Here is a 21,956-nt window from a genome sequence, read left to right on the forward strand (position 1 = left end):
ATTGCAGGGCCGAGCAAGAAGAACAGGGCAACTCATGCTCAAAAGACCCAAAATCCCCGATGGGCTTCAGGGAAGCATTTTTAAAGGCAAGGTGAGGGAGGGGCATCGCAGGGTGTGTGATCAGCTGGTGCACATTCTCTGATTGGTTGATGGTGAGGTAACAGGTTGGTGTCACAGGGTCAACATTATTAATCCTCAGGCCCCAGTGGGTCTGGGGGTTCCATGCTCATGATCATCTAGTAGGCAACTTCTTCTGTTAGTTGGGGTAAAACAACTCAGGAAATTTGCATCAGATACTGTTATCTAGGTACTTCAGGGAGGAATTAAAAAGATTCTGTGACTGCCACATGGCTGATTTACTGTATAAATTCTTCCCTGTTTCTCCTGGCCCAACTGCTATTTTTGTCACTACATGTTCACCCTTTCAATCACTAATTCTTGAGTCAGGGGAGGCTTAGGAGACTACAGCTTTTCTACAAAGAAGAGGCAGGCAGAGGACATGCTGGGAGGGGTCTGTCCCTGGAAGGCCCCATAGGGTCCTACTCAGTTACAACAGAACAGAAATATTTGCTGCTAACGATGACAATGGCTATCATTTTTTGAGCAAGCTCCCACTGCCAGGTTCTATGCTGATAATTTAACACACAAGACTTCATTTAAGCCTTACGATACCTCTATGACATAGATTCTACTATTCTTTCCATTTTACCGACTGACCAGGAAACCAAGGCTCAAAATATAAAGCCATTTGCTGGAGGTCCCATAGCCAGTTCTTGCTGGCTCAGGATTTGAACTGAGGTCACACTCCAGGTTCAAGGTCTGCTAGTAAGGTTCAAGGTCTCTGGAAAGGTTTCTCTAAGAAGCCACTTTCCTCATAGAAGGACTGGCAAAGAGTTCTTCTAAATATATTTAGGATACTAAATATATTTTAAATTAAATACTGTTAAAAGTCCCTCATCCCCTATAAAACTTCCCCCAAAAAACTGGATGGGTGAAATGGACAAACAATACAGAAAAGTAGAAATACCAATAAGAAAAAAGTTTCCCATCCTAGTAATCAAAGCAATACAAATTAAATTTACAACTGTGTATTGCTTTTCACTTATCAGATTGGAAAAGAAAAAAAAGAAGAATGGCTACATTAAAAGCCTAGGGCATAATTTCTTTAATTTACTTCTAATTTGTTTCTATTAAGTCCATAGGATGGACTCTTCAATATATAACTCAACATGTGTTAAGCTTCGTACGGTTTATTATAACAAGCAATAAATCTTTTTATGATAATTGCGAAGTCAAGTGCAAAACAGAAAGGGGCCAAACGGAAGGCAGGAGGGAGTCCGCTGTGCTGGTGGCTCTGGCCCAGCGACCCGCTTGGCTTGGGACCTGGGGCTCGGCAGGGGGTCCGGCACGTGGGTGCGCCCGAGGACGTGCTGAGTGGGGCGCGCCGTGGGGACCACAACTCCCAGGCGCCCGCGCGCGCCTCGCCCCGACCACGTGACCGCGCGGCCTCTGCTGCGATCCCGGCGGTTGCGGGCGGGACTTGGAGCCCAGAGACCGGAGCGAGCAGACGCGGCCCCGGCGCCTGGCCGCCCAGCCTGCTCACCATGGCGGTGAGTCCGGGCGCCGCCGAGAGGAGCGGACGCGGGGTGGGCGCTGGGGCGGTGTCCCAGGAGCAGCCGACCTCTGGCATCCCGAGGTGCCCGCCGCCCCTGGCCGAGGGCCGGTGAGGGGGTGTGTTGGCAGCCTTGTCAACCGCGGGAACAGGGCTGGGGGCACGCGAGAGGCAGAGCCGGCCGCGTCTTTGGGGTTTCTTTTTATCCCTCCTGCTGGGAGTCAGTCCGGCTCGACAAGCAGTCATTACGCGCAGCTGTGGGGCAGCTGAGGGTCGGGGCGCGGTGGGTGAAGACGGAGTTGAGGGTCCCCAGCTCTGGGCGCAGTGACTTGGGAGAGATTCTGGGAAGGCTCCCACGAAGAGGGAATGCCCGGAGCATTTCAGCCTGAGGCCGGGCGCGCACACACCCCCGGGCCGGTTCCCTGTCTTGGCAAATTCGTGGTCTGATTCTTTTGGGGAAAAAAAAAACCAGAGCCAGCTACTTTCCATCTTCCCTACACTTGGGTTAGAAATAGCGTTTCAGATAAACTAGTTTTCTTGGTAGAGTTCACCTGGGCTGGAGAGAATGACAGCTTGCAAACCTCTTTGGTCTTTGAATAAATCATATACGCAATTTTCTTCATCCCATGAAGAATGTCGTAGAATTGAAGATTCAGGAAGCCAGTGCACGTCATTTAGTCAAACGCACACACACCCACCTCCTGCCGGTCCTGCCGGGAAACGGATGGGAAGAGCTTATGTGAAAAGTTACCCAGGGACTTCCCTGGTGGTCCAGTGGTTGAAACTCTGCGCTTCCAATGCGGAGGACGTGGGTTCCGTCCCTGGCCGGGGAACTGAGATCCCACAGGCCACTCTGCGCGGCCAAATTAAAAAAAAAAAAAAAAAATCCCCAGTCAGCGGCAGGACAGCGACCTTAATCTTCCCCTAAACTCTTCGGGTTATAACTGAGGGCAAAAGTGTAAGTAACCCGAAATGAGAAAATAAAGAAGAAAGCAAGTCCCATGATTGCTCTCTTCTTCACCACAGTCCCTCCCTAGCAGGGTGGGGCCCTGAACAAGGCGCAGATAACTCAGCTACTGGAGGCCCGGATTTATCCTAAGCAGTGAAACAGGATGAGAGGCCCGCCCCTTGCATATCTGACCACGGGACTGTTTAACTGAAAACTGCAGCTCCAAGTCAGGGTGTGCTGATTTGAATCTTTGTCTGCTGTGAAAAGGCAAGAGAGGTGAGTCTTTGTCCCTCCCTGGCTCCTTACTCCCCAGTGGGGTGGACACTCTGTATGGACACTTTCAGCTTGGAAATACTGGACTGTCCATCTTCCCCTAGCTGCCTCCTGCTTCAGAAGATGTCCTAGCCACCTGCCTCACTGGATGGGTTAGGTGTCCCCCAGGGGTCTTCATCCCCAGTACCCCAGCTGGCTCCCCTGTGCCTCTCTCCCTTGCTGAATACATACACCCCGTTGTAATATCTGTTCACTCCCTCTCCCCTAACAGATGCTAGCTCCTTGGGGGCCAAGGACTTGTCTCATTTCTCTATCTCCAGCACCTGCAGCCCCAGCACAGCAATGCTTATTGATTGAATTAATTGTACTGTTTGGTGGGTGTTCAGGTCTATTGCAAAAACTGTTTGGGGCCCCAGAGATAGCTGGCTCAGGCCCAAGGATGACAGAAGGAACCCAGTTCTGGAACCTCTCTGATTAATTAGCCACAGGGGACATTCCAGTCATGCCAACTGCTTTATCACATGAACTCAGAGAAGGGGTAGGCGCCTTTAGGCGCCACACCTCCCTCCACCCCACCTGCAGAGATGGTGCCAGAGGCTTCTGAAATTGAATGAGCGCACCTCCAGTATAAATGGAATTTCACAGGATTATTTGTACCCGTTTGTTTTTGCATATTAATCTTTTGTGAACATTTTGCCACCTCAACTGATATTCTCTTTGAAATCTTAACACAGGATGTCCCTGGGTAGTAGGACTCAAAATGAGTTTTACTTTCTTTTTGGTATTGTTTCAGCTTTCTACATTGAGCCAGTATCACTTTCATACTAGGGAGATAAAAAGCTACTTTTATTTTAAAATTATTCAACATGACTTTTAAAAGACTGCCTAGGTTTCCATTTTCGTCTTATGAGGTCTCGGACAAATCCATTCCCCTATTGGGACTCCTTTTCCCCATCTGCAAATGAGAAGGGGTTAGAAAGGGACTAGAATTGGACTAGATCAATGTTTTCCACACTGAATTTCAGCAGAGCTCCCATGTCTCTCCCCTCTTCACCCAGAGCCCTGCGTTTTATATAGTGGAGTTACAAGGAAGATTTTATTTGCTGGTGTCCCGTGGAAAAAAAGTGAAAACCAGGGGACTAAAAATTCTCTGAGAAAATAATTAAGTCCTGGAGATGTAATGTAACACCATGGTGACTAGTTAATAATACTGTATATTTGAAAGTTGCTGAGAGTAGATCTTCAAAGTTTTCATCACAAGAAAGAAAAATTGTAACTGTCTTGATGGATGTTAACTAGACTTCTTGTGGTGATCATTTTGCAATATATACATATATCGAATCATGTTGTACACCTGAAACTAATATGTTATTTGTCAATTATATCTCAATTTTAAAAAAAACAACTTTCTGAGGACACTTCTAGCTCTGGCGTTTGAGGATTCTAATATTTGGCCATTGTCTTTGAAGGCAAAGGCTTCCACCAACTGACCCCAACTCAGCCAGGATCTCCTCAGCTGGGTGAGCACTGACAGTGTTTCTAGAGCTGCTTCTGCTGGCTGAGGTCTTACGTTGTGACAAGAGGGAAACTTCTGTTCCTTGAGAGGGTGAACTGATTGATCTCTCTGGCTTTAACCTTGCCAAACATAGTCATTAAGCCTGGTACGGGCATTTAGAATCACCATTCAGTTCCCATCTTGTTCTCCTTTCTTGGTCATTGAGAGGCAGCATAGATGGATAGGGCTTCGGCATCTAACTAGGCTCGAGTTTGAATCCCAGTTCTGCCAACTTGTTAGCTTTGTGACCTTCAGCAAATTACTTAACTTTTCAGAGCCTGGTTCCCCATTTTCCTTCCTGTAAGCTGGATCTAATTGGCCCTGTCACACAGAAGACTATGGTGAAATGAGATAATATATGAAAAGCCCTTGATGCCACCCTGAACACAGGGTGGACCAGCTGCTTTTCGAGAAGAGCCTTCAGACAGATGCTGTGCGCGCATTGCTTCTACCTTCATTCTTTCTATAAGACTGTGCGTTCATCAAGGGCAGAGACATTAACCTTTGTCCATAATGTTGGGCACACAATTGGGCTCAGCAAATGTTTAGTGAATTTCAAGCCAACAGGTGGGCGGTACAGACTGAAGACAGCTGTCCCTGGGCCCTTTCATGATAAACACTGCTGGAGCAGAAGAGCTGGGGCCCAGGGGGTAAGAAGAGATAGTCATTCCTCAGTCTAGTGCTTCTCCCATTGGCTTTGGAGGGCACAGGGGAGTCATCTCAGCATGACCTGAGAGCACTGTGACCCAATTGGCCCAGTGAGGATGGGCAACTCCCCACCAACACCTTACTTCTACCTGGAACAGGGCCAGCTCAACTATAGCTGTACTGCTGACCCACTGTGGGTGGGTGACCCTGGGCAAGTCCCTGCCTTGTCTGGCCTCATTTGGCCCTGATGACCCCTAATGGCCCTTCCAGCACTTAAGTCCAGTGACCTCATTTTCCTGGGCCTTTACAAGAGGTTGGTGGAGAGCATTAGGAAACACAGTTTCCACTGCCCAAAGCCCCCTGTGATGCAGTCCCTTCTCTTTCAGATGCATTTCATCTTCTCAGATGAGGTAGTGCTTCTCTTTGATTTCTGGAGTGTCCACAGTCCTGCAGGTAAGAATTGGGAAGCCTTGTACCTCCAGGCAGTGGGAACCTGGGTTTTCGTTATTGTTATTCTCGGTGGACATTTTAGCAATCCTGACTCCTCTTGCATAAACACTGAGCGGGAACTTTGCATTTATAATTCCATTTGGAACCACTGCCCTTCAGATTGCAAAGGGCTCTGTTATCTCACTGATGCTCACAAAGGCCCAGAGAGAGGCTAGGAGGTGCAGCTTTCCCCTCTATTACAGGGGAGGGGACTGAAGCCCAGAGAGGGGAAAAGACTCGTCCAGGGTCACACAGAGTAAGTAAGCATCAGAGCCAGAACTAGATCAAAGCCTCTTGTTACCTCTTAGCCCCTCCTTTATACAGGGTTCACTGTCCAGCATCAGAGCAGAAGCCCAGAGCAGCTGCTGCAGCTGTTGACCTCAGATGAGAAGAGTATTCCTTTAACTTGAAAAGGCAGAGTCGGGCACTGATTCATGATGGACTTATATTTCCACTTAAGTACTTGCATTTAAAAAATAGACTGGTGAGATGAGAGCTTTCACTCCCATGATCCAGTTATCTCTTGTTAGGAGCCCACATCTCCCATTTGCCCATTCTCTCCAATCCTTCTAGCTCTTTCTAGCTCTTTCTACTTTCTCCTCCTATATACCTTTAGACCCAATTCATATTTGTGTTCTTCCACGTGTCGCCATTTTTACTTTCTGGTTTTATAATCTCTGCTGGCAACCTATGGATGGAAATTGCATGGATCACGATATTCAATACACATCAGCCACCTACCAGGATCTCTAAAACCTGGGAATGGACTATGAAAGGCATTGTAACATTAGTAGAAGGAACACAGGCATTAGAAACGGAGTAGGATATGTTATTTCCTAGCTGAGTAGCTTTATTCAGTTACTTAGTGCATTGAAGTCTGTTATTACATCTGTTGATAGAAATAATACATGTTTCTCAAAAGTTATTTTGAAATAGTACATGTGATTTTGTTAACTGTAGCTTGCTAGGCAGATTGTAAAATACAAGTGACTACAAGAGGGCTGTTCTTACATCAGTGATGATAGTGGCAAAGGCAAAGATTATGAATTATCCAGTTCTACACAGCTGAGGTCCATTTCAAACAATTTTAAAGACTGCAGTGTTTTGGAAGTGTCAATTCTTAGTTCTTAATTTATTCATTCAATACATTTTGTTGAGTACCTTCAAAAAAATAAAATAAATAAAAATAGACTGGAAGCAGCCCAAGTGTCCATCATTGCAGGTACTGATCAAATAAACTATGGCCCTCCCTACAATGTGTTACCACTCCAGTAATCTACTGTGGGGTAGACCTAGTGGCTTAAAACAACAGCAGCCATTTTATTCTTTCTCAAGGTTCTGAGTTGACTGGGCTCAGCTAAGCAGGCCTCACTCAAAGTCTCTCACGCAGGTATAATCAGACAGTGGCTGGAACTGGAGTCATCTTGAAGACTTACTCTCATGTCTACTGATTGGTGCTGGTTTTAAGCTGGGACTCTCAGCAGGTGTTGTTAGCTGAGGTCCTTGTGGCAGGGCGGCTAGGTTCCAAGAGTGAATGAGTGTCCCGAGAGAAAAAGGTAGGGGGAAGAAAAGAAAGAGAACAAGGTAAAAAAAACAAAAAAAACCCCACAAAAACTCATGCCTAGTTTTTAAGACCTAGCCTTGGAAATCAGAGAACATCACTTCCACCTTTACTGCTTGAGGCAGTCACAGAGGTCTTCTCAGGCTAAAGGGGAGGGAACGTGGACCAACCATAGCACTTGATGGCGGGAGTGTTGACATTGTAAGATGAACATGTGGGGTGAGATACAGTGAGGTAGCCATCTTTGGAGAATCTAATCTATCACAGGTGTTACGAAGCCAGAGAATAAGGGAGATCTGTGTGAAATAAGGGGAACTCATGCACGATGTACAGTTGGATGACAATGTCAGGTGCTGAAGAGTATGCACGGATAGGGTGCTGTCATTTAGACAGAGGTTTATATATACATTGAGTATCCCTGGAAAGCTATGTACACAGAGGCCGCTTTAGACAGGGGCATTGGAGTTTTGGGAGACTAGGCTGGGAAGAATACTTACTTTTCACTGTATACCCTTTTGTACTGTTTGAATTTGTACCATGTGCATGCAATTACTTGTAATTTTATATTTCAAAAACCTGCATCTTTTGCAGATGACTTCCTCCTGGAGGCCCCCCAGAATACTATAGCTGGACCACTTAGTATCCCTCCACTTGTAAAAGAGAAGTAGCAATTAGCAGTTAATTTTACACAGCAGTTCTAGTAAGCACTTAATGTTTTCTGTAAAATAGCTGGTTTCTTCCCACTATTACAAAAGTAGTACACAGTAGAAACTTAGGGAAATTCGGTGAACAGAAAATAAAAAACTGTATCCTAATTTGCTAATTATGACTCCTTCATTGTATCTCCTTCCTTCCAGACTTTTCTGTATATGCACACGTAAACAGGAACTTGCTATACATGCTTCTTCCTTAACAAGAAGTCAGCACAGAGACTTGGGCTGCCTGCTGGGGCGCAGCTGGAGCAGTGGGGCACAGATGGCTTCTCCCCCCACCAAGCCCCTCACCATGCTCCCGCCGATCCGCGCATCCCCCCCCCCCCCCGCCGGCCCCGGCCCCGGCTTTGCCGGGCAGCTTCCCTTCGTGATCTCAAAGCCACACTCCAGTAGGCCACCCCCATCAAGAAAGGGCTGGAGGGGGAAAGCGACAGGAAGTTCTGAGCCCAGCAAGGGTGGGGAAGAAGATGAGAGAGGGAGGGAGAAGGAATGGATTCACAGTGGCTGGGGGAGGTACCCTTTTGCCTCCTGTGCCAGTTCCCTGGGGAAGCTGCCAGAAGAGGAGCAGTGCTTGCCTGGCTGGGCCTCTGTAACCCAGCCTCCTTTGACAGGCGTGGCCCTTTCGGTATTGGTCGTCTTGCTCCTGGCTGTGTTGTATGAAGGCATCAAGGTTGGCAAAGCCAGGCTGCTCCACCAGGCCCTGACAAGCCTGTCCATCTCCACCAGCCAGCAGCTCATTGAAGAGACAGACCAGAATTCTTCAAGCTCAGACTCCCCCCAAGTCAGCAGAACCCGCCTCAGGTAACAGGCTCGGGACGGCGGGGGTTGGGAGGGGGGAAGGCAGAGTCCTCACATTCACCCTGAGAGCTATCCTGGGCCCACAGGACACCTAGCCCCACTTCCCAGAAAGGAAATTGAGGCCCAGGGAAGGACCAGGACTTGCTTAAGTGCTTACGGTTAGTAAGTAGTGATGTGAGCTAGAGCCCAGGTCTCCTAATGCCCAGGCTGGAGCTCTCTGAACAGCCACGTGGGAGGCTCCAATCTTCAGGACTCTGGTGCAGGCCTCAGTCTAGCAACAGGGGTGTCCACCCAGCCCTCCCCCAAATCTCAGCAGGCTTCCTTAGGTCACTAAGGCTTCCAAACCCAAGATGGGACCTGTGGCTGTCCCCACACAAATAAGAATTGCTGTCAGCAACGTATCCAGCTTGGTGGTGGAGGTGGGGGTGGCCTCTCTCTCCTTTCTTCCCTTCCTGTTCTGATAGGACAGCCACTTAGGAACCCCCTTCTGCCCTCTCTGCAGCTCCAGCTGTGCTTAACGGGCCTGCCTGTTTCTTACATGAGTGCCTCAAATAGTCACAACCCTGCTGCAAGGGACGTATTTTCTTACCTGTTTTACTGATGAGGAAATTTAAGTTCAAATAGGTTAAGACATTTGTGCTAAGCCACAGTTAGTAAGTGGCAGAGCTAGGAATTAATCTGTCAACAAAGTCCATGCTCTTTCCATTGTAATACTGCGTCTCACAGTAGATTCAGGAAAAAAAAAATCTGCCTTACTGATGATTTTGTATTATCCCTTGTCAGATGTGACAGATTACATCTCATTTTTCCTTTTTGCCCTGGATACCAGGAAGCTCAGAGCTAAATGTGGTGGAGAAGTGATTATCCTAAACTCCTTAAACAGGTCCCTCTTCCCCTCTCAATCACTGTTTTCTGATATGTCTCTTTAAAAAGAAATCTCTCCTGGGTTGAGCATACAAATTATAAATAAGCTAGTCCTGTAACTCAGTTGCTCTTTCTACTCCCTGACACCAACTCCTAGCTTCCAGCTCATTACCAACATTAACTTGGCTCTCCTTTTTATCCAGGTGGTTCTTGTGTCACTTCAGCCAGTCTCTACTTCATGTCGCTCAGGTGGTCATCGGCTACTTCATGATGCTGGCTGTTATGTCCTACAACACCTGGATTTTCTTCGGCGTGGTCCTGGGCTCAGGTGTGGGCTACTACCTAGCCTATCCACTTCTCAGCATGACTTAGCTGGTGACAGCTGTGCAGGCTCTGGGGGCTGGAGAGAGCTGGGGCCCCTCCTTCCAGACATTGAACTTCCAGCCCCACGTCTCCTTTTTCTTCTGTTGGCTGTTCTCACGGCATCCCCAGCTCCTGGAAACTTTCAGCTGAAGCCAGCACTTGCTCCCTGGAGTTGAGGCCACTGTAGCTCCTCAGCCAGGCTGCAGAGGGCCCAAGCATAGTGTTTCTGTGCCTTAAGAAGGGTGCTGTGACCAGAGGGTGGACGGAGAGACCAGAACCCGGGGGGCAGATTTCATGATGATGGCAGCATCTGGAGGACCTGTTTCCCTTTCTTGGGGGGGGGGGGGAGTGACAGCAGACTAAAGGCAGAAAAGCAGGACTGTCAGCAAGGCTTTGACCTATCCTCCAAATAGAGTGAGCTCCTCCCATCAGACAGCACTGCCTGCAGGAAGATGATACTTTAATGGCTTTAGGTGTCAGGGAGCTCTTCATGGCCTTAATTCCCCCCTCTTATCCTGATCCTCCTTCTATGCAAAACCAAGAACTGCACTGAATAATATTCAATTCAAATGTTCTTTATTTATTACTTACTGCTCACCCATAATGATCTGGTAGGGAAACACGACTCATCCATTTAAAATACCGAGTAAGCCACAGGGGGTGCTGACTGAAGATGCAATAAGCAGCCAGACCAGCGCATTGCACTAGTAGAGCTAGGTGGGGCTCTTCAGATATGTGAACCTTCTCACTTTCAAGGAAAGGAAAGAACAGACCCAGGGAGAGAAAATCACTGCTGTATACTGTAATGTCTACATTCAAGTACCTCGTGGGCTAGATGAAAGATGGTCTGAAGCTTTGAGAATTTAAAAAGAAATATATTTTAATAAATATATATTTTTAAATAGTCTGTGACTGTTTTTGTGTTTCTCCTCATTCACACAGCAAGCTCATGTAACCCTGATAACAACTGCAGGAGCTGAGGGGGGGCCAGTGGGCTGGTAGTGCTGGCAGTAGGGCTGTGCAAAGACTGAGTCTGTCTGTCTGCTAAGAGGACAACTCTGCTCAGCGAAACCCAGCCCTGAAACACCATTCCCTCAGGCAGACACCCCCAATGCCAGTCTAGTCAACAAACCATTCTTTTGTGCGTGTAACAGACATGGATGGTGAACCTGCTATGAGAAAAATGTCACATGGACTATAAACACCCGTGTCAGCACAATTATTAGCACCTTCTCTCCCTGAGGGCAGAAGCGAAAATATATCAAAACCACTTTTAAAAATTTACAGTAAGAAATAGCTGTAACAAAGTATAGCACGTGACGCCTTCAGTATTGATCAGTCAGTGCATTCTCCCCACATTAGCAGAGTTAGAAAGCTGCTCAGCGTCACAACAAGTATAAGATTTCTTGTCTTGCTGATGGAGGCTCCAGCATCCACTTATGTGTCCTGACCAGCTAAGGCTCCACCCCTGCCCTCGGGCACTGCTGAGATAAGACTCTCCATAGGTGGGTGACCAGCAACCTCTTCAGTTCGAGTCTCTTTTTTTTTTAAAATAAAATTATTTATTTTTGGCTGCGTTGGGTCTTTGTTGCTGTGTGCTGGCTTTCTCTAGTTGCGGTGGCTTCTCTTGTTGCAGAGCACAGGCTCTAGGCATGCGGGCTTCAGTAGTTGCACACGCACTTAGTTGCTCTGCGACATGTGGCATCTTCCTGGACCAGGGCTCAAACCCACGTTCCCTGCGTTGGCAGGCGGAGTCTTAACAGCTGCACCACCAGGAAAGTCCCTGATAGTCTCTTTAAATGTGGTAATGCATCTGAGGCTTTCACAGCATGAAGGGCTTTTTAAAAAAAAATCTATGCTCTAGAGAAATGGACTATATGGCCAAGTTAAGCAGGCACAGTCAACGTTCTTCAGAGCCAAATCACAAAAGGTGGTATTTTCTCTACTTGGTTTTTTTTTTAATTTAACAAACACCTATATAGTGCGTATTATGTGCCAGGCAGTGTTCTAAGCACTTTACAATATTAACTCATTTAATCCCCACAATAAGGTAGAAACTATTTCTGTCCTTGTCTTACAGATGAGGAAGCTTAGGCACACAGAAGTTAAATAAAGTCACCCAGCTAATAAGTGGCAGAGCTAGGATGCAGAGCCAGGCAGCCTGGCCTGGAGTCTGTTCATCAACTCAGATGAGGGTTGAGGCTGAGTGTGTATTTCTGACAAACATCACTGCCCTCCTCCCTCAACCCAAGATGAATGCTGCTGGGGTGGCCAAGAGCCCTGGCTCCGGAATCCAATGACCAGGATTTGAATTCTTGTTCTGCTGCTTACTAGCTATGTAACTTTGGACAGGTTACTTTACCTCTCTAAGCCTCAGTCTCTCCTCTATAAAACAAGGACAACAGTGTCTCCTGCAAGGGTTGCTGGGGGTGAGACAGTCTGGGTAAAGTACTCCACAACAATGCCTATTTGTTGAACAACAAAGTTTAGTAAATGGTAGTTTTTACTGCCTCCCAGGCCCACAAATGGGAGACACACTTAAAGCTGTCATCAAAAAGGATGATGTCAGGTCAGATGGAGTGGAATTCAGGTTCCTATCTTATAAACATTTAAAATCAGGGAACATTTTTATTAAAATTATTCTACTTTTTGGGCTTCCCTTGTGGCGCAGTGGTTGAGAGTCCGCCTGCCGATGCAGGGGACACGGGTTCGTGCCCCGGTCCGGGAAGATCCCACGTGCCGCGGAGCGGCTGGGCCTGTGAACCATGGCTGCTGAGCCTGCGCATCCGGAGCCTGTGCTCCGCAACGGGAGAGGCCATAGCGGTGAGAGGCCCGCGTACTGCAAAAAAAAAAAACAAAAACAAACAAAAATTATTCTACTTTTTGAAGACTGGCTGCATGGTTTTTAGAAAATCCTGGAATAAGTAAAATGACCACAGATATTTTCTCAGTGTTCCCTACATTAGTCCTGGGCCTAAACTCAGAGGGAATGGAAGGTGCTCTCAAAGTGAAGACTCAATCTCTCAGGTGCCATCATGGATGACAAGAGAACACAGGGACCCTCCCACCTTCTCTGCATGGCTTCCTAGGGTGTAGGACTACACCTGCAGGAGCCAGTGGATGACAGGACTGGTCCTCAGACAACCCTGCTGCCCTGAGCCTTAAAGTAGCTGGGATGAGCTGGGATAGCAGAGTGGTGACCTTCTTTGAAAGCCTAAAAGTTCCAGGGTTAAGTACAAAAGGGAACATGTCACAATGCTTTCATGCATGTTAACCAACCCAGATCTGTTACAGCTCCTACCCTTAGATTCCCAGAGAGCACAGACTGCCCTCAGAAGCAAATTCGATTTCACCCTGAGTCAAGTTTCATTGCAAACATTTATTTTAGTTTTGTTAATTTCAAATATTCATTGACCTCTCATATCAGCTTTAAGGCAGAGAAAAGATATATGTCCCAGGACTGCAGGCAAGGCTGTTAACTGAACCGGGTTTAGATGGTATACTCCACCCTCGGTTCTACCAGGGAGACCTAACCCCAGGTGACAGTCTTGTTGCTGGGACACAGTTGAGTATGAGAGGCAGATCAGTCTGAGAGTTCAGAGAATAAAAAGCTTGGGAGCGGGCAGGACTCTTGTAGGGACTGGCTGAAAGGGAGCCCCCCAGCCCTTCTTCCATGGGGGACTCTGAGGCAGGACCATGGCGGGCTGCTGACCACCCCAGCGTTCTGAAGACAGGTTCACACTGGGCTTCACCTGGCCAGGCGGGGGCTCAGAAATTGGCTAACTCAGATATCTGAACTACTGTCCTCAGGATGCTCACCTTCACCTCACCCTGTGGCTCGCCTAGACCCAGGGCTGGATGTGCAAAATCATGCTTAGGGAAAGGTTGGTAGAGAAACCTTTGCACCAGTTTCCTGGGTCTTCATCCCAGCCAGTCAATGTCCTCGTCATCGTCATCATCTCCAAAAAGGGGTGTTGGGGGCGGGCGTCCCTTCATGCTCTGACAAAACAGGAAAGAGCAGTCAGTCCTCAATTGTCCCTGCACCACCAGATGGACTTCCCGCCTGGGCAAGGTGAAGTGACCAGCATCTGTTCCCGGCTCCAGGTTGGAAAGGAGGTTGCTGGTTAGGGTTTTACTGAAAGGACTAACCCTGAGGCCAGCAAACCCTAGGCTTCCAGAAAAGCTGAGACAAGCAGTCAGAGAAGGGAGGCAATCTTTCAACACAGAGACAAGAAGACCAACTTTGTTTGGCTAATTTTGTCATTTATTTGAGAAACGTGTACTGATTGGACAGGTTTCCTCTCATGTGGTAACTTACACATTTCGTGTCAGAAAGGAAGGGTTGAAGGGCAAAGTGGGAGTCGGATGAAGGAACAGAGAAGCAGAGCAACCCTCAGGGAAGAGGATGCAGGAGGATGAAGGGAAGCAGGGAAGAATACAATCACATTTGAAAAAATGACGCTGTGGCCTGAGGCGGTCTGTCTGGCTCTGGACGCGGCCCCACCATCTGAGAGAGAGTCGAGTTCAGAGGCTTGGCCACATGACCAAGTGGAGAATCCCGAGATGAAGAAACCCCAGGAACCCAGGGCCACAGCCTCCTAGCCCTAGTCTCCCTCCCTCCCTCACACCCTCCAATCAGGTAGGAGGATAAGGGGGATTAACGGGCCTCCGAGGAAACTCTCCTCTCTTCTCATGGCTTGAGCCCCTGGCCTTCTTCTTCCGGATTGGCAGGGAACAGGTCCCATAGGGCAGCGGGGATTGATGCTGGAGAAGGCACACTGAGTGTCCTCTACTAAGGTACCTTCTGCTCTGGTGGCCTTCCCTTTGGATGGTCCCGTGAAGACTGATCATGGGCCAGAGTAGTTCCCGAGAAGTGAGGCTACGCTATCAGGGCTTAACCCGTTTTCTGCCCAGGGATGTTGTGACAAAACAAGGCAGCTGATTGGAAAGCAGGCTGATGAAGCAGGAAATGCTTAGGAACAGGTGGTCTTAGTAGGAGCCTGGGGTTGTAGTCCTAGCTCTGCCATTAACGCACTCTTGGCTTTAGGTAAATCATCCTTCTGAGCCTCAGTCTGTTTATGAATGAGGATGCCAGACAAGAAGATCATCAAAGTCCTTTCCAATTCTAAAATATAATCCCTTAGCAGAGCTGAGGAAACCTGAGGCTTTAGCACTCTAGTACAGGACGAAGCAGCCCGACTTTCTTTACTTAAAGTAGAAACCACTGCTGCATGAATGGAGACTGTGGTCCTTTGTCAAGAATAAAGTGGTATCTGACCATCCCCACCATGCTTACAGAGCTGCCCCCTCCCAACCCCAAGCCTGCTCCCACAGGGCCCTGAGCACAGAGCCCAGGGAGAGGGCCACCAACAGACTCCATTCCTCTTCTCACAGCCAGCAGGGAAGGGCCCCCAGGGAGCAGTGTGAGGACTCGGCAGCGCCGGGGACTTCCTTACCACCTCGTCTTCATCCTCCTCCTCAGCCTGTGCTTCGGGCCTGGGGACTTTCAGAGTTGTCCCTTTAAACAGTTCATCCTCTTCATCCTCAGAGAGACTGAAAGAAAAATCAGGAAAATCAAGTCATAGGAAAATGTTTCTGCTCCAGGCCACAATGCCCACAGGCTCTGGGTTAAGAATCCAACAGAATCCTGGGGTAATCACCCAGGAATTCCTCCCTCTCCACACTGGCCTCCCAGCACTCTTGACTCCCTCCATAACCTACAGAGCGATTTTTTTTTTTAATAATTTTTAAAATAGATTTATTTATTTATATTTTTTATTTTTGGCTGCAGTGGGTTTTCGCTGCTGCATGCAGGCTTCTCATTGGGGTGGCTTCTCTTGCTGCAGAGCACAGGCTTTAGGCGTGTGGGCTTCAGTAGTTGTGGCATGCGGGCTCAGTGGTTGTGGCTCTCGGGCTTAGTTGCTCCGTGGCATGTGGGATCTTCCTGGACCAGGGCTCGAAACTGTCCCCTGCACTGGCAGGTGGATTCTTAACCACTGCACCACCAGGGAAGTCTCCAGAGCGATCTTTTAAAGCCGGTAAATCAGACCATGGCACCCTTCTGCTTAAATCCCTTTAATAGCTTTTCACTGCACTTAAAGTCCAAACTTCTAACAGTGACAACAAAATCTCACATGACTTGGCTCCTACTGAGTTTTCCAACCTCAGCATAACACCACTCTCCTCCCACTCACTGTGCCTTCTTCCTTGATTGTGTCATGTCCCTCCTACCGCAGGGCCTTGCACGTGCTGTTCTTGCTTTCTGCAAATGCTTCTTCCCACTCTTGGCAGGAAAGGCTTCTATCCATCCTTCAGGTCTCAGCTTCAAGGTTACCTTCTCAGAATCCTTCCCTAATCACTCTACCTAAAGTAGAATAATTCCTTCTAATCACTCTATCTAAAGTAGAATAAGCCCTTCTTATCATTCTGTCTAATGCAGAATAACTCTCCCTTTATTCTCTATTAGACACCCTGTTTTTTTTTTTTATGAAGCATTTGTCATGCATTTATAACATACAGTTGACCCTTGAAGAATACAGGTTTGAACTGCGCAGGCCCACTTATATGTAGACTTTTTTCAATGAATATGTACTAAAGTATTACACGACCCACAGTTGGCTGAATCTGGGGATGAGACAACTGTAAAGTTACACACAGAGGGTCAGCACCCTTAACCCCTGCGCTGTTCGAGCTGAACTGTGTAAGAGTCTGTCTGTCTTTCCACCAGACTGTAAGCTCCTCAGCTCAGGAACTCTGCCTTGCCTCTCACACTACCACAGTGCCTGCCACAGAGCCTGTTACGAATACATGCATGCATGCATGCATGAATGAATGAATGAATGAATGAGTAAGCGAATCGGCCAGCCAGGCTCTGAGGATGAGTCACCAGCCCTGGAAAAACCAGAGACAACCTCCACACGCAGCCGCCTTGTTCCTGAAACTCTGCCCAGGGGACACACCTGGGATGCTGAGAACGGTGTTCGGATCCAGGCACTGCTCCTACGGCCGCAGACGCTGCCTCTGTGCCGTGCGGCTCCTGGGAGGGAGCAGCGGAGCTAGTGCCATCCTCGTCTTTCTGGAGCTCTGGAGCCTGAGGCTCTCCTCCTGGACTTTCAGGCCCCACAGCCAGTGGGTCCACCTTCTCGGGGTCTGAAGTCAGGGGCAGTCTCATGGAGCTTTCTTGCTCCCCGACACAGGCATCTCCCAATGGGCTGGCTGCCAGCGCCTCCTCACCTGCAGAGTCCACAGTCACAGGGCCTGGAGGCGCAGGGGGAATTGAAGTTGGGGGCCCCAGAGCTCTTCGGGAGGGGAGGCAAGCCGGTTCTTTTATCTCTGAGCGCGCCTCTGCTTCCGAGGGCTCCCCTTCCCTTCTCTGTGCATCATCCTGGGGAGTGGGGAGGGCCTGAGGAGGCAGCGGGGCAGCTTCCTGGACCACCTGCTCTGACGGCACCATGGGGGGCTCCCGCCTCTCCCTGTTCAAGGGTGCCTGAGACTGTCCGGAAGCACTCTGAGGTCGCTCCTCTTCTTCTTCCTCTTCCTCTTCTTCATTGCTGCTCTCTCCCTTCTCTCGCTCGTGTTGGTTTAACAGCCGAAGAGTCACCATCTGTTCAAAAGCCAAGAAAGAGGGGAGGATCACTGACTGGAAACAGAGGCACTCCTAGGCACTCCTAGCTCTCCTATTAACACAACTGGTCATGTAGTTCAAGTGACTTTGTTTTTCAGGTAGTTTTTTTCAGCTCAAATGACTTTGTTTCCCGCTCTCAAAGGAGGCTGTCCGTACCTGTGCAGGTAAGTCATTCCAGGCATCCTAGTTACTGATGAACAGCCTTGAATCATTTTTTTACGCAGGACCCCTTAGACGGTACTTGAGCAACAAGATACCCATCTCAATGAAACAATCGAGAGCCAGCTGTACCTTGATAGTGTTCATGATGGTCCCCAGAATGCTCCTGCCATTGTAAGACTCCTCCAGCTCAAACTCTCCCCGCAAGGACTGAAACACCTGGTTCATGATCTTCTTGACCTGAGTGACGACATGAGGAGAGAAAAACAGTATCAAAGTGTACACTGCCAAAATCAAGCGACTAAGGGATGCATGTAACTTCCAGAGAGAGGTTTGGAAGGCTAAAATGAAACCCTCTTAGAACTCTACAGTGGGACACAGCTGGTCAGTGACTGAGACACCTAAGGCTGTCACTGTGGAGGGGACAATGTTAAATAATGAGCAGCACTCGAGAGGAGGGCTATGAAGGATGGGTAAGCTGTGGCCTGTGTGCCCAAGACTGCTCAAAGACCACTCACTGATGCTTTCCTCCCACCGTGGCCACCACTAGAGCTGTCATGGGCTACGAGGATTAGTGGCTAGAAGATGCTGGGCACACTTCCCACTCCTCTCCTGTGATTTAGAAACATTTCCCTTATCTGTCAAAACCTCAGGATAAGGCCCTTTGGGGGTTGCCACCAAAGAGATAGATTCCAATGGGTTAACTGTGACTTAAGTCAGGTAAGTGGGAGATTGATAAAGTTAGGAAAAAAGCTAACAACACAACAAACTAACAAAAGTTCTTTCTGAACGCCTGATGTGTACATTCAATCCCCTGACATGACACGGCTCACTTCTCCGAAATCAGCAGCTCACCTTCTCTGAGGGGTCAGCAGCAGCAGCAGCAGCAGCTTCAACCCCAGACATCTGGGACTTGCTCTCCAGGTCCTTGATGTGCTGTGCATTTTGCTCTGTCAGGGCTGTGACTTGGGCCTGGAGGGCTAAACACTGCAAAACAGACTGTGGCTGTGGCCTTGGAACCTGGACTTCCAGGTGAAGGTCAGGAAACCCAGGAGGAGAAGAACCATCCTAAGCTTCAAGCGTCAATCTCACTTCGTTCGGTCTGCTGACATCCACACCCTCCGCCCCCACCCAGGCCTGCTGACTCAGGGCACTCCATTTCCTCATCACTCAATCTCAACTCACGATTTCATCTCCTCTTTACCAACAAGGTCACTTGCCTTGTTCCTCATCAGGTCAAGAATAAAATAAAAAGGCGGGGCGGGGGTGGGGCAGGGTTTGATAACCCTAGTCACACAGACATATGAACAGTGGACGTTAGAAGCAACCTATTCACCTACAAGATTGCCTTCTTCTTTTCAACTGGGTACTTTAAGAAACTGATCTCCAGATATGAGGACTTTGGCGCTAAGCCATCCCTCTCTCTCTCTCTCTCTCATTTTTATGCCAGATGATCCCACCACACCTGTGCTCCAGCCCACCTCAGGGCCTCTGCCCAGAGCCTCTGCCGCCTCCCCCAGCCTTCCCCACCTCGCTGAAGCTCCTTGTCCTTCTTGGCCGTGCTCCCCTAGGCACTTCCTCTTCTGGGTCTCACAGCATTTAATGCTTATCTCTGTTCCTCGGTCTCCCTTCCTTGATTGTGAGATTCTTGAAGAGAGTTCCTTTCCCTAACACAGTGTCTGGAACCCAACTGGCACTCAATAAATATTTGCTTAATAAATGAAGGATCAGATTATAATGGAAAACATGGTCCAGATCATGAATGCTGCTTTTTCTAGGTCACTGACCTGTCATCCCAAATGAGTATGTGAAAGATTACTGATAAACTGGAGAGCTGAGAAAGTATGATTCTATTTTCAGGCTATTAACATCTTTCAGGTGCAAAAGGATCTGCAAGACTTGAACAACCTGTTTGCCTCAAATTAACCAGGCTGTCTAAGTCCAGGGAAAACACCCACCTTCTCCTCAAGACAGAGCAGCTTCTGCTGCCTGGCATCTCTCTGTGCACACGCCTCCTGGTACTGCTGCAGGTGTTCATTCTTGGCAGAGGCCAACAGCTGTTCACACTTGGCTTCCCACTGGGTCTGCAGCTCAGCCTGTACTAGAGACAGCTGCCAAGAGAAAGTAATACCTGTATGCTGGGGGGTCTAGTCACATCTAAGGAAGCCCATCTTCAACAAGGCAAAAAGAGTAAGCTAAGAGCCCAGATTTAGCAAGGAAACAACTGTTTGGAAGACCTTGGTTGCTAGGACTCTAAAAGGTACTCCAACCAGGTAAAGGTGTGACTATCTAGACAGGTCCCAGGAAGGCAGGGCCCTAGTATGATCATACTTTTCAGGATCCAGGCCCTTAAACTTTATGGGTTCAGAAGAAACTTATTTTTGTCCAAATTCCCATAGGTGATCAAATTGAGGGCACCAAATCACTCTAATTAAAGAACATACAAACATGAATTTAGGAACTTACAAAAAGAAAGCCTGCTGTCAAATGGACTAGAGATCCAGCTGTGTACTGCCACTATCCCTGGTTTCCCTGCCTAATTACCTAAATAAGTCCCTTCTTTTCAAGGACGATAATGTGCCTGAAGGATGGTGTCTGGTGGGTGAGGACTTTGGCCTTATGTTTGGAATGTTTTTATAAAGAATTTTTTCCTTCATGTTTTACTTATAGTAAAATTCTCACTAAGCTTTAAAAAAGGAAGAAGATTCTCCATTCGACTCCTGGCTCTTCTTCCACCTTTGTCCAAAGTTAGCCCATCAACTATGAGAAATCTCATCCTAAAGGATAAAGAAGAAACTAGAAACTTTTCTGAGTCCTTCATGCCTTCCTTTTATTTCCAAAGTGCTTCAGCTTCCCATTACCTGCTCTGCAGCTGCTTGGTCCGTGGACACCCGAGCCTTTTTCAAGAGCTGTCGAAGTTTGTCCAATTCCTCCTGGTGTGATTTACGAATTTCATCTATCTCCTCCTCAGCCTGACAGCGCTCTTGAGCTGACTTCTTTTTCCTTTCTGAGAGGTTCTTAGGAACAAGAGAACCATCATCAGCTCTAGTTGTCTGATAGAGGATAAATGGAGATGGTGATGGTTGGTGGTGGTAGTTATTAACATCACTGGGTCCTTACTTCGTTTCTGGAAACAATTCATTTTTTCAATTTAATTTCCCCTATTTATTTAACATTCTTGGCTACTGGCAGAAAAAAATTGTGACAAGAAGAAGGAAAACAAGAAGAGCTTTATCTACCATTCTATGAAGAGATGGGGAATATCTTAACAGTGGTGAGGGTAGAGGGAAGTAGATACTTTCACAATCTACTGGTAGGAAAATCAGAATCCTGTGAAAGGACCTTCAAAATACGCACACACACCCAGAATTTACACAAATTATAATTTAAGGAAGCAGTAGATCATGTTCACAAAGATGATGTGCTACGAGGACGGTCACTGCAGTAGTGACTGATCTAGAACAGTGAAAAACTGAAACAGTCCCCAAGATCAGAAAGAACTGGTTTTTAAAAAACCTGAGAAAATCATAGAAGAAACTGAAAATACAGACCAAGATTTATCCCCTAAAAAGGCACTAGGCCAAAAGGACTTTACTAGAGTTTTATTAAAACCTCAGAAAGAGGTTGCTGTTTTCATATTTAAACTGTTTCAGAGCACAGAAAAAGACAGAACTGTTCCCAATCCATTCAGTGGGGCTAGTACTACCCTGATATTAAATTTATAAAACATCAAAAGATACTATTAAAGTTAAAAAACAGTAAACTAGAAAAATATTTGTAACATCTATGACTGACAAAGGATTAGCACCTTTAATAGTGTTTCTAAATCAAACTAATATTACAATAGATAAAATAGCAAAGGACATTAAGAAGAATTCACAGAAGAAATATAAATAGGCATTAAATATATAAAAGCTTTAATACTAACAAAAACACATATTAAGACAAGATAGTATATTTCACCTATCAGACTATAAAGATTAGAAAAATTGATACGTGCAGAGTTGGAAAAACTATGGAGAAATGGGCTTGTTCACACAGTGCTGGAAATGTAAGCTAACAAACTCTTCAAGCATAATCTGGCAATATTTATTTCAAAAATTTAGATGTTAAGCACTCTTCTGTGATGCAGCAGTTCTTTTCTTTTTAACATCTTTATTGGAGTATAATTGCTTTACAATGGTGTGTCAGTTTCTGCTTTATAACAAAGTGAATCAGTTATACATATACATATGTTCCCATATCTCTTCCCTCTTGCATCTCCCTCCTAATGCAGCAATTCTAATTCGAGTGATCCATTTTATGGAAATGCTGAAACGAATTTGCAAAACTAGTTATATAGTACAAA

The 21,956-nt window shown here is 47.3% G+C and overlaps 2 protein-coding genes across 10 annotated transcripts in view; one reads left to right on the forward strand and one right to left on the reverse strand.

The window, feature by feature from the left end:
- Positions 1 to 1,527: 1,527 nt before the first annotated feature.
- Positions 1,528 to 12,555, forward strand: SLC31A2 (solute carrier family 31 member 2). 7 transcript variants are annotated; one of them, XM_029201647.1, is made up of 5 exons: positions 1,547 to 1,610; positions 2,653 to 2,837; positions 5,424 to 5,490; positions 8,412 to 8,601; positions 9,666 to 12,555. In XM_029201647.1, exons 3-5 carry the CDS (start codon positions 5,424 to 5,426, stop codon positions 9,832 to 9,834), a joined length of 426 nt encoding a protein of 141 aa, XP_029057480.1. In that variant the 5' UTR covers positions 1,547 to 1,610; positions 2,653 to 2,837; the 3' UTR covers positions 9,835 to 12,555. The 7 variants fall into 7 exon arrangements, 6 of the variants coding, with proteins under 6 accessions (XP_029057476.1, XP_029057480.1, XP_029057478.1 ...); XM_029201645.1 differs by having other exon boundaries at positions 1,551 to 1,610; positions 2,639 to 2,837; XM_029201646.1 differs by lacking the exon at positions 1,547 to 1,610 and adding an exon at positions 4,304 to 4,354 and having other exon boundaries at positions 1,655 to 2,837.
- Positions 12,556 to 12,576: 21 nt separating this feature from the next.
- FKBP15 (FKBP prolyl isomerase 15) overlaps positions 12,577 to 21,956 on the reverse strand; it is a 56,093-nt gene continuing 46,713 nt past the window's right edge. For 2 of the 3 annotated variants that reach the window (XM_029201649.1, XM_029201648.1), the window contains exons 22-28: positions 20,470 to 20,625; positions 19,567 to 19,719; positions 18,464 to 18,595; positions 17,741 to 17,848; positions 16,785 to 17,428; positions 15,282 to 15,378; positions 13,187 to 13,824 (exon numbers count right to left, since the gene is read on the reverse strand). In XM_029201649.1, coding sequence (XP_029057482.1) covers positions 13,747 to 13,824; positions 15,282 to 15,378; positions 16,785 to 17,428; positions 17,741 to 17,848; positions 18,464 to 18,595; positions 19,567 to 19,719; positions 20,470 to 20,625 — 1,368 coding nt within the window. In that variant the 3' untranslated portion in view covers positions 13,187 to 13,746. Of the gene's footprint in view, positions 12,665 to 13,186; positions 13,825 to 15,281; positions 15,379 to 16,784; positions 17,429 to 17,740; positions 17,849 to 18,463; positions 18,596 to 19,566; positions 19,720 to 20,469; positions 20,626 to 21,956 lie in introns of those variants that run through there. The other variant, XR_003790655.1, reaches the window with a different exon arrangement.

Source organism: Monodon monoceros, unplaced genomic scaffold (assembly GCF_005190385.1).
Source record: "Monodon monoceros isolate NGI ecotype Baffin Bay Population unplaced genomic scaffold, NGI_Narwhal_1 Super_Scaffold_5, whole genome shotgun sequence".
Lineage (NCBI taxonomy): Eukaryota > Metazoa > Chordata > Mammalia > Artiodactyla > Monodontidae > Monodon > Monodon monoceros.

Bases quoted from the DNA above. Each gene is read 5' to 3' on its own strand.
- SLC31A2 (XM_029201642.1), top strand. From the start codon at position 5,295: ATGGCCCTTCCAGCACTTAAGTCCAGTGACCTCATTTTCCTGGGCCTT. The intron at 5,491-8,411 runs GTAAGAATTGGG...CTCCTTTGACAG, and splicing joins GAGTGTCCACAGTCCTGCAG to GCGTGGCCCTTTCGGTATTG. The intron at 8,602-9,665 runs GTAACAGGCTCG...CTTTTTATCCAG, and splicing joins GTCAGCAGAACCCGCCTCAG to GTGGTTCTTGTGTCACTTCA.